This window comes from Arachis ipaensis, chromosome B09 (assembly GCF_000816755.2).
Source record: "Arachis ipaensis cultivar K30076 chromosome B09, Araip1.1, whole genome shotgun sequence".
NCBI lineage: Eukaryota > Viridiplantae > Streptophyta > Magnoliopsida > Fabales > Fabaceae > Arachis > Arachis ipaensis.
Genome location: NC_029793.2, coordinates 132,825,105 through 132,839,559, shown reverse-complemented (window position 1 = coordinate 132,839,559; position 14,455 = coordinate 132,825,105). Strand labels below are relative to the sequence as shown.

The 14,455-nt window shown below is 36.7% G+C and overlaps 2 protein-coding genes across 8 annotated transcripts in view; one reads left to right on the top strand and one right to left on the bottom strand.

Moving 5' to 3' along the window:
• LOC107617413 (exocyst complex component SEC8) overlaps nucleotides 1-7,063 on the top strand; it is an 18,719-nt gene extending 11,656 nt beyond the window's left edge. For all 7 annotated transcript variants that reach the window (XM_021110519.1, XM_016319172.2, XM_021110520.1 and 4 more), the window contains 12 exons: nucleotides 1,610-1,710; nucleotides 2,578-2,687; nucleotides 3,031-3,138; nucleotides 3,647-3,844; nucleotides 4,022-4,107; nucleotides 4,957-5,134; nucleotides 5,233-5,310; nucleotides 5,623-5,724; nucleotides 5,883-5,957; nucleotides 6,174-6,269; nucleotides 6,353-6,402; nucleotides 6,481-7,063. In XM_021110519.1, the coding sequence (XP_020966178.1) occupies nucleotides 1,610-1,710; nucleotides 2,578-2,687; nucleotides 3,031-3,138; nucleotides 3,647-3,844; nucleotides 4,022-4,107; nucleotides 4,957-5,134; nucleotides 5,233-5,310; nucleotides 5,623-5,724; nucleotides 5,883-5,957; nucleotides 6,174-6,269; nucleotides 6,353-6,402; nucleotides 6,481-6,568 (1,270 nt within the window). In that variant the 3' untranslated portion in view covers nucleotides 6,569-7,063. The remainder of the gene's footprint in view (nucleotides 1-1,609; nucleotides 1,711-2,577; nucleotides 2,688-3,030; nucleotides 3,139-3,646; nucleotides 3,845-4,021; nucleotides 4,108-4,956; nucleotides 5,135-5,232; nucleotides 5,311-5,622; nucleotides 5,725-5,882; nucleotides 5,958-6,173; nucleotides 6,270-6,352; nucleotides 6,403-6,480) is intronic.
• LOC107617415 (putative ribosomal large subunit pseudouridine synthase SVR1, chloroplastic) lies at nucleotides 7,256-11,860 on the bottom strand. The gene is made up of 10 exons (XM_016319174.2): nucleotides 11,274-11,860; nucleotides 11,044-11,123; nucleotides 10,828-10,928; nucleotides 10,667-10,739; nucleotides 10,109-10,202; nucleotides 9,946-9,994; nucleotides 9,655-9,805; nucleotides 8,233-8,289; nucleotides 7,925-7,980; nucleotides 7,256-7,779 (listed from the first exon to the last, which is right to left on the bottom strand). The coding sequence occupies exons 1-10, from the start codon at nucleotides 11,761-11,763 to the stop codon at nucleotides 7,719-7,721; spliced, it is 1,212 nt and encodes a 403-aa protein (XP_016174660.1). The 5' UTR covers nucleotides 11,764-11,860; the 3' UTR covers nucleotides 7,256-7,718.

The following is a 14,455-nucleotide window of genomic DNA, read 5'->3' as shown; positions in this document are numbered from 1 at the left end:
CCCCCCCCCCCCCCCTTCTTCTTTTTCCCTTCAAATTAAGTGTGATTATTATTTCTTTTTACATGCCGTAATGAATGGCAATGTGCTTATTCATTTTACTTTGTTCTAAATCAGTATTGTGGAACATTGTTAGGTTTTGAGTGGATAGTTGGTGCTCAAATGTTGAGCACATAATGCTCTGCTTAATTTTTTTTTTTTCTGAGAGCAGAATAATTGGCCCTTTCTCAACATAAATTTTGAGTGAAATCATTTGTAAAAAAGATTTTTAAGTGTTAAAGAGAGTGGATACAAGGCAAAAACGTTATGTTAGACAATCTATTGTGTGGTCTGGTTTTCAGCTTTTCTGTTAAACTAGCCAGACAAGGCTGGTTTTCTGAACTATAAAGAGTATATGCCTAGTTCAATGGGAACACAATAGAGTGCTTGATCTTTGCCAGCTGTTAAAACCAACAGTAACTTCCTTGGAGTAGTTTGAATATTGTAACTCTAGCTTGCTCAGCAAGCTATCTCATCTCCCAAATTTCTCTGGTGTAACTGCCTCTCATCATATAACAGTCATTCCCACTATACATCTCTGTCTGCTTTCCTGTCTCTCTCTGGCTGTGGCCGCGTGCATCATTGTCACAGAGCCAGTTTGGTATATTAATTTTTCAAACTATATATCCATTATATTGTTCATTTTACCATTATGTATAGTGAACATAATTAAGTGACAATCTCTCTATTACGGTTTGATATAAAATAGCAATAATATGATTTCTAGTTGGTTGCAACTGTCTATTCTTGCTCGCGACCAGATCCGTGCATACAGAGTTACAATCAACAATTAAGCCTTGTGTCTATGAAGAACAGGAACCAACAATGTGGTTGATAAGACTATTAGGTCCCACTACTATATGAGTTAGTTACCATTTGAAAGAGTTAGCTAAGAGTAGTTAGTTGTAATTGATCTGTTACATGTTTAGTAGATGCAAGGGGGTATAGTCATTTGAGTAATTGTGAGTCTTGAGAGAGTTGAGAGGTCTCTTGAAATATCCTCTCTATTGTTGTAAACTCATCATGAAACATTACTTTTAAAAAAGTCACAAATCTTCTCTTAATGATTTTGTAGAACTTTTGAATTGTTATTTGTTAAAGCAGAGAAAGTATAGGCCTCAGCATAAACAGAGGTATTTCGTTAGGGTATTGAATTGCATCTGCTAGTTACATGTTCAACGCATCATTAGCATCTCTCTCTTCCTTTCCTTTGCTTAAATTTTGTGATCCAATAGAAATCTTCAGAGGCATTAGAGCATATTAAATAGGGGAAAATGCAATTTACCTCCCTGAAGGTATTTTGGAAGAAAAGGTAGCAAAAGGCCCAGGTTGTTGAATTGCCCCTTTTGAAAGGTTTAAGAGAATTGTTTCGGGGGTTTTGTGGGTTGGGGGTGGGTATGGGGTTTACAATTGCATTTCTATACTAAATATCCATTTAGATTTGAATTCTGGTTATTTCTACTGTCTTATTGGCTACTGGTTCCTAGCAAATTCCAAAATGTATTTCCAAGCTCAAAAGTTGTTGCTTTCATAATGAATTAGTCTGTGATGCTGTCATCTTTGTGAATTTCAGGAATGATGGGTTACTAGCTTTTGTGGAGAACTTCGTGAAGGACCACTTTTTACCCACCATGTTTGTAGACTACCGAAAAGGAGTACAGCAGGCCATTTCAAGCAAGTCTTTTAAACCATTCTGCCTGTTTCTTTCTAAAGCTCTTATTTTAGAACCCCTGCTGGCCCAGTGGATTTTTTTTTATTTGTGTGTATCATGACTTTTATGTTGAAACATCTGAATTGTCATATGTCAATTATACATTAAAAAGGTTATTTGGTAGCCGTGGAAATTCTGTGATATAGTTTAATCAAGTTGGGATTTACTAACTAAAGGACAGACTTGAACAATTTCAAAGTTACCAACTAATGTTCTGGGTATCAGGTTCTCAGGACTTGATTGTTAGTAAGAGTATACTTTATGTTTAGCTCAGTCTAAAAGATTCAAAAACAAAAGAAGCATGCAACTATATTAGAGTGGTTGGTAATCTAGCGTTCAAACTCCCTTCTTAGGAGGGTTAAGTTTAGGTGGTTCTGTTCTCCCGTTGAACAGTTACACTTCATCAACAGTGTTTTCTTTTTCTTTTTCTTTGTTTTTTTGCAGGGAGGATCTCTTAGCATCCTGTCATCTTATTTGATTCTTCTCTACGTCTTAATGATACTCTTCTTTTATCAGGGGAAAAAATGTTATTTTACCCAAAAAAGTTCTCTTATCCTTCAAGTTGCAAATGTCTGCCACATACTTGCTGTGTATTTGATGTTTGAATAGCAAAACTTACAATATAAAATTTAAAAGAAGCTGAAGAAGTTGCCTAAAGCATGTTATGATAGCGTATCTTGTTGAGGCCTGTGGTGCACTGTACACTTTTGACATGCTTTCTATATTAAAGATGGAATATGAATGTTGATTGGTTCATGGATTAGTTATAGTCCTAAGAGGCCCTTATTATAAGCTTGTTTTAGTATTTGATCTAAGGTTTATATTTTTAGGTCCAGCTGCTTTTCGTCCAAGGGCACATTTGGCTGCTTATACACCATCAATTGAGAAGGGTCGACCTGTATTACAAGGACTATTGGCTATAGATCACTTAACAAAGGAGGTAAGTTTTGACTAAATATTCTTAATATGGTAAGAAAGGTTTTAATTTCTACTTTTTTCCTGTCAAATAACATCAGATGATGTTATGAGTATGACAAGATAGGACAAATGGGATTTGGAGCTTGAACATTATTATTTTATTTTTTAGAGTACAAAGAAAGGGGGTTTTAAACCCAGGGTACAAGGGAAGGGGGAACTCTATCCTAATCATCTACCCCATTTAGGCTAATCCCAGTTGGCTAGCTTGAACATTATTTGATGACTATCCTTGATATTTAATTTCATCTGTAGTTTGAGAATGCAGATATGCTCCCTTTTAATTTACTGGATCTAATTTGCTGCAGGTGCTTGGCTGGGCACAAGCAATGCCCAAATTTGCTAGTGATCTTGTGAAGTATGTGGAAACTTTTCTGGAGAGGACTTATGAAAGATGCCGGGCTTCATACATGGAGGTACTTTTATCCCTCCTTTGGGACAAACTTTCAGCAAAGTGAAAGAGAAATATACCACTTAGGAAATACATCATTCAAGTAGAATTTATACAGAAACGGGAACAAAGCATAAGTTTTAGGGGATCAAAAGACAGTTATGACCTATTGGCTGAACAGTACTGAGAATCAAAAGACAGTTATGGCCTATTGGTCAGTGGTCACAAGTTTGCTCACTATAATTCATTTACTATCAGTACAAATATACCCTTTAATGATCGGAAGGGATGTTTTTGTGAGTGGATGTCATGGGAGATTAAAACCATTTAGTGCTTACACAGTTACACTAATGGTTTCAACTCTTGAATTTGAGTTGGTCTTGAGATTGTTAGTTGTGGAGCTTTATATGTGCATGCTCCTTACCACTTACAGAGTTAGAAGAGAGCTCCTTAACAAATCTATAAATGTTAGTTTTTCCATAGTGGCATTCTGATGTACTATTTTCTAATACTTAAGTCAAATTGTATTTCAGGCTGTTCTTGAGAAGCAGAGTTATATGCTTATTGGGAGGCATGATATTGAAAAATTGATGAGGCTAGACCCCTCAAGTGCATATTTACCGAATGTACTTGATCAATCTAACATGCAAAGTAATTCCTCTGACGCTGAAACAATTGAGGCTGAATTAGAACTAAGTGAACAACTGCTGCGTTTGTGTCCCATTAAGCAGGTTTGTGACTTCGTTTATGCTAATAAGTTACTTTTCTTATTGATATAATTTTTTTTCCTTCTTGATTTTTGGTATTTATTTTACCGACTTGGAACGGATTTTCATGTTTTACATTTTTGCTAAAAGTTGTTCTCGTTATTATGCATTGCCAGTTACCTTGTTGTAGTTTTGCTTCAGGAAAACCTAATTCATGATGGAAACAAGCTTATTTTGTTAGCATCTCTTAGTGACTCGTTGGAGTATGTTGCAGACTCAATTGAAAGGTGAGTTTTTTTAAATTTTAACTGCTGCATATACTGCATATAAACCAAGAATATATGCAAGACTATTAAGATTGTCATTTAGATCGAACAATTACATAATTATATTAGTTTGGGCACTTGCAATGATTCCACGTGGAAACAACTTTGTTTTCCGGATATTGTAGTGGAGCTCTGAGTAAAATTGCAATCTTTTTAGAATCCATGATGCAGCCTATTATACCCAGACCATCATTCTGGGTAAAGCAGGAAATCGGTATACAGTTGCCCAACTAGCAGTAAAAAACCTTTGCTTTTTTGCTAGCAGCTCTAGAGTCCAGATTTTCTGTTGTGTGTAACTCGGTCTGCAATACTTGCACAAATCTGCTTGCTAAGAGTCTGTGATCTGTGATACTGGCCTGTGTGCAACTCTGGGTTGGTTCGGTTTCTGCATGGTCCATGTGAACTTTGTCCAAAAAGATGCCTAAGTGGTTAGAAAGCCTATCCTAGTCATATCATTAAGTGATAGTGGGACTTAACACACATTCCCCGAACACCTGGCATTGGATATCTGGTGTGTGAACTTTGTAGGTGTGGTCAAATGTGTGGGTGACCCAATATCAATGATGATACCTGATACCATCTCAAGATTGTGGACCTAACTAGAACACCTCAAGTTTGCAGACCTAAGTACACTTTCAAACCCACCACAAAGGTGGAGGAATGCCCATGTGTTTATATAAGATTATCTTAGCCATATAAGCAATATGTTATAGGGCTCGACTTATTGATTCCTAAATGAAAGAAATTATATCCTTCTTTTCATTCATAGGGCAGTATTTTTGTGGTGCATAAATTTTGTGCAATTTGCAGGCTTGGACAGGCAACTCAAAGCTCAAATCATGTTGAAGGAAACTATCATCATGCTCGTTCAGACAGTGCGCCTCCAAGGACTCTTGCATCATTTGCTCAAGATTATAGGAAATTGGCTGTTGATTGTCTAAAGGTTTTACGTGTAGAGATGCAATTAACAACAGTATTTCACATACAGGTTTGTCACCAGCATTATTGTTTGTCTATATCTGTGGAAGGAATAACACTTTGATAGTTAATTGCTCCATTTATTCTGAGTATCACAATTTTGGGCAGGATATGGGATCTAAAACTTACTTGGATGACCAAGATGCTGAAGAGCCAGATGACTTCATCATTGCGCTCACTTCACTGGTGCTCCTTTTATCTTTGCATAATGTGGTTGTCTTCGTGAATATTCTTAGTTTTATCTGGATTGGATCAAGAAAAAACATTGCAGGAGTAACTAAATATCATAATAACTTGTAACACTAACTTACTAAACCAGCTAATCCAAAATTCTAAAATGTTATAATCAATCTCAAACCTCGAAACCTAAAAAGAGAGTAACTGAAACGTAATGGTGAACTTTTATGAGGCTTGGTATTCCTGTTTAATGATTCAAAGATGTAGCATGTGTTTATGCTAGGCAAACTGTTTATCTTTACTTTTTTGTGGGACCTCCAGATTACTGAGAGAGATGAAGAAATAGCTCCTTTTGTTTCAAATGCAAAACGGAGTTACATATTTGGAGGAATTTGTTTTGTTGCAGCACATAAATTTATTCAGGTATGCATATATAGTTTCCTACATTTTTCACCTTTATTGTAGAGGAACACTCCACTTTTTTTTTTTTTAATGTTTGAGGATGTATCTTCAGTTTAAACATTTGTGTTATTTTTTTTTTCATTTCACTGCTAATGATAGGGTAAACTTATTATTTATAGGCTTTGGGGGATATGGATTCTATTAATCTTTTTGGAGTTCAGCAGATATGTCGAAATTCCATTGCATTGGAACAGGTAATTAATGTTTTTTCTTACTATTCGCCTTAAAGTTTCTGAGAGACATTGGAAAAAATAAAAATTAAAAGTCGTCTGTTGGAGCTGTACTGACACATAAAATCAATCAGAATTAGTGGTACAAAGATGAAATTGGAAATACATGGGGATTTAAAAAGAACAAAACTCCCACGCTGAAATTTGACTGCCATAGTGACAATAATGGTCATTTTGCAGGCGCTAGCGGCAATTCCATCCATAGATAGTGAAGCAGTCCAACAGAGGTTGGATCGAGTCCGCACCTACTATGAACTATTAAACATGCCATTTGAGGCAAGCAAACTGAACCGATGGCTTCATATTGATTTTAATTTTTAGCAGGTCATCTTATCTTGCTATTCCTATTTCTGACACAGGCCTTGCTTTCATTCATTACGGAACATGTACACTTGTTTAGTGCTTCTCAGTAAGTTGATTGAAAAACTGCTTATTATCCCCATTTTCTTCGAATCATTGAATTTCTATTAACATTAAATTTCTGCAGGTATGCCAAACTTCTTAAGGTTCAGGTCCCTGGAAGGGAGATTCCTCCTGACGGTCGAGATCGAATATCTGAATTGTTATCACTTTAGTGTGGTAGTGTGTTCATTCATTTGTTGATATTCCATAGTTTGTTTTCGTACGGTGGGCAGCTAGCAGCACAGATTTCTGAATGTTGTTTCTGAAAACAATGGTGATGGAACAACCCCGTTGTAGATGTCCAGTTTTTGGTGAAGTTAGAACTGGGTGGGCCCCTAGTTTAAATATAGTTACGGTTCTGCCCTCGATGATAGCGGTTCCATTTTCCCTCTGATTTGTATGTAATTAATTGATCATGTGATGTGTCAATTTTTGGGTGCTGTTTTCCTTTTCGGTTGAGTTGGGAATTCATTTCATTTCAGGCCAATATCAAGAACCTGAAAATCGAGTGTATATTATTTTTCATGCCAAAGATCCTGTATTCCTTCTATAATTGTGTTGCCTATTTTAGTTAAACTGAAATTTTGTCGAGAGGCAGAAGACGATTATAATTTATAACTGTTGTCCGGGAAATAAAATAAAATAAAAATATACTACATTATAGCTGATTATTCTTGCTATTATTATAGGACCCGGATGTTGAACACTTGAACTTCCACTAAATCTTATAAGAAATTAATTTTTAACTACCTGATGTTGCCTTTTTTTTTTGCCTAAAGATTTAATCTAAATTGCTGAAATGCATCGATAGAAATTCGACACTCGACTGGTGCTTGACACTATAAGTCTATGACAGAATAATTAAACAAACGTCTCTTTTTCTTTCATGCATACATTTATAACTTAGCATCCAAGTTATCAAAACAAACCCTCTCATTTGAACAGACCCTAAATAGTTAAACTAGTTCCATTTACTGTCCAGTCAGGAACAAGGTCTTTAAATCAAATATACCAGCAATCCCCCCAAACTTCAGTCATAAGAAAGACTCGTACAACTGCTATGGAGTAATCTAATCTTTTTCCCAAGTCTTCCAGATATGATTGATTGCAACATCAGTTTTGTTTGATGTCAATCTCAAGAAAAGCACTCTGCTCTGCTAATTTCAAAACTCCCACGAAATGTGAAATGCACCAGCTATCAGGCGGACAGCCCCAACCAAACAAAAACCATCGCATTGGCAAATTCTTCGATAATAGCTTCCGAGCAGTTTAGTCTCACTGATGGCGAATATTTTAAACCCAACAGTTCGAGAGCAACCTTTTTTAACTCTTCCACCCCAATGCCTTCAGATTTTCTGGATTTAGCTCAACATACTTCCCTATACTGGAAAATACAACAGATTAAACCATAAATTCATTTAACTACAAGAGAATTCAATCGAAGATTTAATTGTATTTGAATACCACGACAACTACCAAATGAAACATGAAGGGACTTAATAAAGGGAAAGTAGATGCATGACAATTACCCAAGATCTGATGGAAGTTTGAAACCACCAATGCGTACTCGCTTTAATGAATAAATCTGAAATATGAAATGTAAATCAGAAAACCAACGTAGGAATAGGTCATCAATAGTTCATAGTTGACGAATATTGGATTTGGTAGCGACCAACATCAGCACGACATGCAAAGATATCATGTTATGAAACCGTGGTATTTATGAAACCATAGTAAAATACCACAAACTGGAACCTACAGACAAGTTCAGAGCACAAGCCAATAACCCAAATAATAAGGTTTTAGGGTTTAAAGGGATGTTAATGGCAGCACATACCTCAAGTCCAGCACACTTTACAAGTTCACGAACTTCATGTTTCCTTCCATCGTGAACCTACAAGAATCAGAATTGAAGCAAGGAAGCAAATAAAAATGTGTTTTTACATTATCTGACAAATCACAAGTATATAGAGTAAATAATGCAACATACTAAAATGAGGGCATTTTGAGACAAGAAGGATGCCAACTCCAGTTATCACTTAAATCCAAAACAGTACTGCTATATCACATGAAAAATTTGACATCATGGCAAGCTAGTAAAAACTATGTATATTCTTAGACAATACTGCTGAACACAGAATAATATTGAACATCCAGAAATAAAAAAACCCAAGAGGAGGAAAAAGAATTTGTCACTAATATACTGTAGCAATTCAGGCAAGTGTCACTCTGCTCTAGGGATGAGCACGGGTCGATTTGGTTCGGGTTCAAGGTAAAATTAGAACCGAACCGATCAAAAAGTAATTGGTTTGGTTTGGTTCGGATTTGCGTTTTTTTGTGCTTGTATCCGAACCAAACCAAACCGATTAAGAGCGGATTGGTTCGGTTCGGGTAGTGGGTACCCGATGACTTTGAAATTCATAAAAAAGGCCAAATTGGCAAATTTTTATCTTAAAAATTCAAGAAATACAATAAACATGTAACATCAACAGAAATAATGCAAACATATTAAATACCAAATACATTAAAAACTAAACTCATCAAAATCCAAACATATTAATAGTAAATAATCTTGTCTAATGAAAATATAAAAGTGCAATAGAAATATTAGAAGTTAAATACAAAAGTCTAGTGAATAATTTTTGAAAGAAGCTAAAACCAAAACACATTAAAATCTAAACATTAGTGAGATAGGATTATGGTTATGAGTTAGAAAACACATAAAAAGTCATATATATATATATATGATCGGGTATACGGGTTGGTTCGGGTTCCGCGCCCCCAAAACCGATACCCGAACCAATCATCAGCAAATGTCATTGGTTTGGTTCGGGTTGGACCCGATTACCCGTCGGTTCAGACCAATTTGATTGGTTTGGTTCGGGTTCGGGTGGGTAATCGGGTACCCGCTACCCGTGCTCACCCCTACTCTGCTCATAGTTCTAAGAAAAATCAGTCAAACTTGTATACAATATCATCTAAGTATTGAAACATTGAAACAGATGACTAACTCAAGAAAAGACATACTTATTTTTATATAAAGGAGTCTACGTATTCAGGCTTTTATAGCATACTACATACAGCCTATGACATTAACATTACATAATACATAATTAAAGGCAACATTTCAACCATATGTACTGAAATATTTTATTTCACGACTCACGAGATATACCATGCCATCCTTTAGAGAATCTCAATTCAAAAGCACTACTGGGTACTAGAACAGCTATAGCAGGCCAAATTAGATAATATTTACCACAATGCGAAGACGAGATCGTTGCACGTCAGGCAAACGTGGAAGTAGTTCCACACTATCAGGTACACAATGGACGTCATCAATGGTTGTTCCTTCACTTATGGCAATTAAATGCCTCTTATAAACCGAACCCTCAACTGTTGCAATGTATCTGATGTAACAAATTAATTCATAAGTGGGAGAATTGATAGGAATGAAGATTTTCTTCTTCCCAGAGACCATGCATTAATAGAAGCAGAATATTTGTGCCACAGGAAAAGAGTAAAAGACCAGTAAATGCGTTCAACTCACTCTTTTGTTAAATTAGATGATGGATGTGAAAGTTTTTGGGCAAAATCTCCTGCAAACAACAACACTGGATAAGGCCTTGGAAGAAACTGTTCATGTTTGTATTTGATTTATTACAAGAACCACTTTTACAAGAAACAAAATTACTTTCACGGGAATCACTTGCCATCATTAGTCACAATAATCAACCCAGTTGTAGCAACATCAAGGCGCCCTACAGTAAATAACCTTGGTGTGGGTACTCCTGGATGGTTTTTACCCTGTAAATAAATATATTCATGGTTGTTAATGAAGACTTCGTTAGAAATGGAAAAAAGACCTTCCATAAACTTCAAAAAGGAGATACAGCATGAAATATGAAACGAAAAAACTACAACAGCTCAAAGATGGTCTAGAATTCTTTGGAATAGCTGATACGGTAAAAATTCAGAACTAATTGTCTAATCATGATTGCACCACTTTATTGGTCCAAAGAAATTTAGGTTGAGAAAAGCGCATCCCCGTCTAGTGTTAGGAAGTGTTTCTAGGCTCATTGAGCGCTTACAATTACAAAGATATTCACATATGAGAAGCCCAAATGGGAACCCCATAAACATACCAGAATTAAAACAAAGTATGAGTAAAAGATCAAACAAGTAAACCAACTCCATTGCCAATCACAATGCCACCCTGACAAGACTTGTACTAAATATAAATGATCAATGAAGCTCAGAGTGGCACATACCCAGGTCTTCAGAAAATCATCACATAGACTTACAACAGACTTGGACTCATTCTCCCCAGATGAGCATATGTACCTGTTGAAATGCAGTCGCATCGTTGCATAAGGAGGCACAACCGGAAGAAACTAAATATAAATCCAAGAGAAACATAAAGAACAAATACCCTTTTGGCTTGTTCAAGGCAAGATACACCTTGTGAGGCAGCCTCTTAGGAAGACGGCTCCCATTCACGTAGATAACATCTTTTGCAGGATCAACTCTAGTCTGCAATGTCGATAAAATTCTTCACGTGACGAACGAAACCATTACATGATAAAATGTACATAAAAAATTATATTCTTACCTAATTTATCAAGAAAAAATAAACCAAGAAACTTACCTGAGGAGTACTGCATACAGAACCATTGACAGTAACCTTGCCTTCAAATATAAGTTCCTCACAACTTCTTCTCGATGCAACTACGAAATCATAAAGTGTTTGGATAATTCCATTTCATATATAAGCATAGAACCAAAAACTTAATTGCATAAATTATCGCGTAACAACTTGCTAACTGACTAACTAACTAGTACCGGAACCTCGAAAACACGGCGTTTCCAGATTATTACCTCCAGAAGCAGCAAGAACCTTGCTGAGGCGCGTCCCAGGGTCCCTAAAATTCTCATTGTAGAATCTCCGGGCCGCCTTCGACCGCTGTGGCGGCGACGTCGTCGTAGCCTTAACTTCCTTCTCGCTCTTCTTAGTCTTCTTCTTACTTCCAGTTTCGGCGGTTGCAATCGCGTTCAACAGACGCGCCGGAGGCTGCGTCTGAAGCTTGAGGTTCCCATCCTCGCCTCGAACGATCCACGGCACCAGGAATTGGTCGGGGCCCGTGTCATCGTCCTCGGGATCGGTCTCTGGGCCTGGATTGGGCTTGGGCTTGGGCTTTGGAGGAGCGAAGGAGATGTTGAATTTTAAAGGAGGTGAGGAAGAAGAAGACAGGGAGCAAGTGAGGCGAGGGAGTGTGCGGAAGGAAGAATTTGATTTGGAGAAACGGTGAAGAGTGAGTGCCGCCATTGTGGCCGCCGCTGCCACCGTAGAAGCAGCTGAAGCCGCCATCTCCCAACAAACTAGTGAGTAACGGAAGCAGCTATCTCTCACTCTTTATGTCTTATCGATAAAAGTGCTGCTGATATTTCTTTTTTTTTTTTTTTCGCAGTTGCATTTTGGCGCTTTGTATTTTTAATATGGGGTGATAGTGAGAGTTAAGCTCCACTTTGATCCTTGAGATTGATGAGTTGCACTGAATTTAGTTCTCGACATTTCAATTATACTAAATTAATCCCTTAGATTCGAAAAAATGCACCATATTAATCCTTCTCCCCATTTCTGGCACTAAAGCACTGACACCATCAGTGACGTGGCCAGTTCTTGTCACGCTGGATACAGTAATAGTTAGATGACATGGCAATAAATTTGATTAGCTCCAATTTGGTCTTTGTCTCTTTTTATAACCAAAATTTTTGTCATAACTTCTTCTTCCTCTTCTACTCATTTTTTCTGGTTCTTCATCTTCTTCCTCGTTCTGCAGCTGTTTGGGTTTAGGATCATGAGTGCAAGTGGGAGCCAGAATTTCATACGGTCAAACAGAAAGATTTTTAGAGGAACCAGTAGAGCATCGAGTGTTCCAGAGTGGTGTGGGTGTGGTTGCCGCCCTGTTCTCCAGTGGTCTACAACAGAGACTAACCCTAACAAGTCATTCTTTGGGTGTCCTAACTATGATGTCAGCGGAAAGAGCTATCGAGAATGTTGATGAATTGAGGGTGAATTTGGTTTGGAGAATTAGAAAGTTAGAAGTTGAAGTTAGGACCCATAAATTGTACATGTTATTGTTGGCTCTGTTTATAATGTTTGTTGTTATTTTCATGTTGGTATTTAAGGTTTGAGGATGATTATGTTTTAATGTGATTAGGGTTATTATAAAGTAGAAAAAAGAAAATGTGTCATTTTCAATTGTTGAAGTTGGTAGTCTTATTATAAATATAAATCAAAATTTTGGTTTTGTCATCCAACAAAATGATAGAAAAATATTGTAAAAAAGAACCTGTAGTAGCATAATTAAAGGTAGAACAATGTCATAATAATAATAAGATGCTAATATAACAATGAGTTTCCAGCATGAGTATTAACAAGTAAAACACCTGCCATATCAGTGACAACTCCTCCACCAAATTAAAAGTTAGTTCTAAATTCAAAGTACACCAATAATAAGAATAGAGAGTGTCATCAACCTTACAATGTTTTCAAATATAACAATCGGTCTACTGTCATATACTGAAGCCAAAAAACAAAAGTATGATTTACAAAAAGATTCCTAATTCAACTACATCTTCATTTCTTTTTCCTTGGGGCTTGAAGCCAGGCGTTGTGACAAATTTCAAGAAGTTGGCCAGTCTGAAAGATGTGGCTGAGCTTGCTCCTTGTAGTGGATCTATTGTGATCAGTCCTGGTGGTGGTGACGACTTCCTTCTGGTCTGCAACTTGGATGGCTTCGGAGGTGGTGCCTATTCTAATAAAATAATACACAAAATGAGGCTGATTGTGCACAATAATTTGAAATGTGGTCTAATAGACTAAATGATTTACCTCTTGAAACTCTTGTGCATTTGAGAAGTTGGGTTGAGAAATGTCAATTTCAACTTCTTGGACATCAACGGGCTGGGGTGCAGGATCTGGAGGAGGTTGACTTGGGGGTGCATCTTGATTCGCACAAGGTGGATGAACATCTATAGCTTCTGGTGTGACAGTATTCGGATCAACAGTTGATCCTGATGCTGCATTTCCTTGTGGATTGGATTTAGTCTTAGTAGCAGCGGCAGTTGTAGCTGCAGCTGCAGCAGCAACAGCAGCGGCAACATCAACTGCTCTCTTCTTTAGGCAACCTCTCTTTGTGTGTCCCTTCTGTAGGCAATATCTGCAAGTAAAGGGCTTTAGTTGTCTCTTTAAGACTCTAGTAGGCTTAGATTTTTTTGCTTTCTCCATTGCTCTCATCTGCATCCTTTCTTCTTTTCTTTGTGAGTGGTCCAGTCTTTTTTTTTTTTGGTTTTTGGTGCTTGGGGTCTGTTGGACTCAGATTTCTCCAAAGATGTTGTCAAGGTAAGGGATTTATATAATGGACATAAGTGTCTTGTCTATGGTGATCGGTATAAGTGTCTCTATATGTGTCCATGGTGAGCCACTTATGACAGAAATCTTCAGCTCTCCTGTTCACCCTTGCAAGAGCCGCACAAGCATGCACACAAGGCATTCCTAAGCTAAACAACAAACAAAGATATCATTAAAGTATTTAATTATTCCGAAGAAAATAGATGTGAATCTTAGCTAATTACCTGTTAACATCTAGAACTGACATGTGCACAACCACTTGCCCAAGTCTACCACCATATTTGTTGGATATCCATGCACTTCAAACTTCTCATACTCATCATCTCCAGTTCAGATTGACAACCAATTTTTAGACTCTTTTCTGATCTTGTCCAGTCTATTTTGAATTACTAGGAAAAGCTTCCCTAAAAAGTTACAAATAATATTATTCAGTTGAGATAGATTATTTTTTAAGTTTTAATCATCTTTGAATAAAGATTTCAGATACAAATAATCATTCATTTGTTCTTGATAAACCAGTCATAGTGTCATTATTTTATATCCTTATCTAATTGAATTTCTCAATTTGTACGGATATATTAGTTTGTGTAAATTTAAAAGTTAATTAGTTTGCTAATATCATATGATAATTCATAAATTAGTTTGT

What these genes read in the sequence shown, in the direction of transcription:
- LOC107617415 (XM_016319174.2), bottom strand. Translation starts at nt 11,763, where the DNA reads ATGGCGGCTTCAGCTGCTTCTACGGTGGCAGCGGCGGCCACAATGGCG. An exon ending in TCATCTAATTTAACAAAAGA is followed by an intron (nt 9,806 to 9,945) that starts GTGAGTTGAACG and finishes TTGTTACATCAG; the next exon opens with ATACATTGCAACAGTTGAGG. An exon ending in TAAAGTGTGCTGGACTTGAG is followed by an intron (nt 7,981 to 8,232) that starts GTATGTGCTGCC and finishes TTCATATTTCAG; the next exon opens with ATTTATTCATTAAAGCGAGT.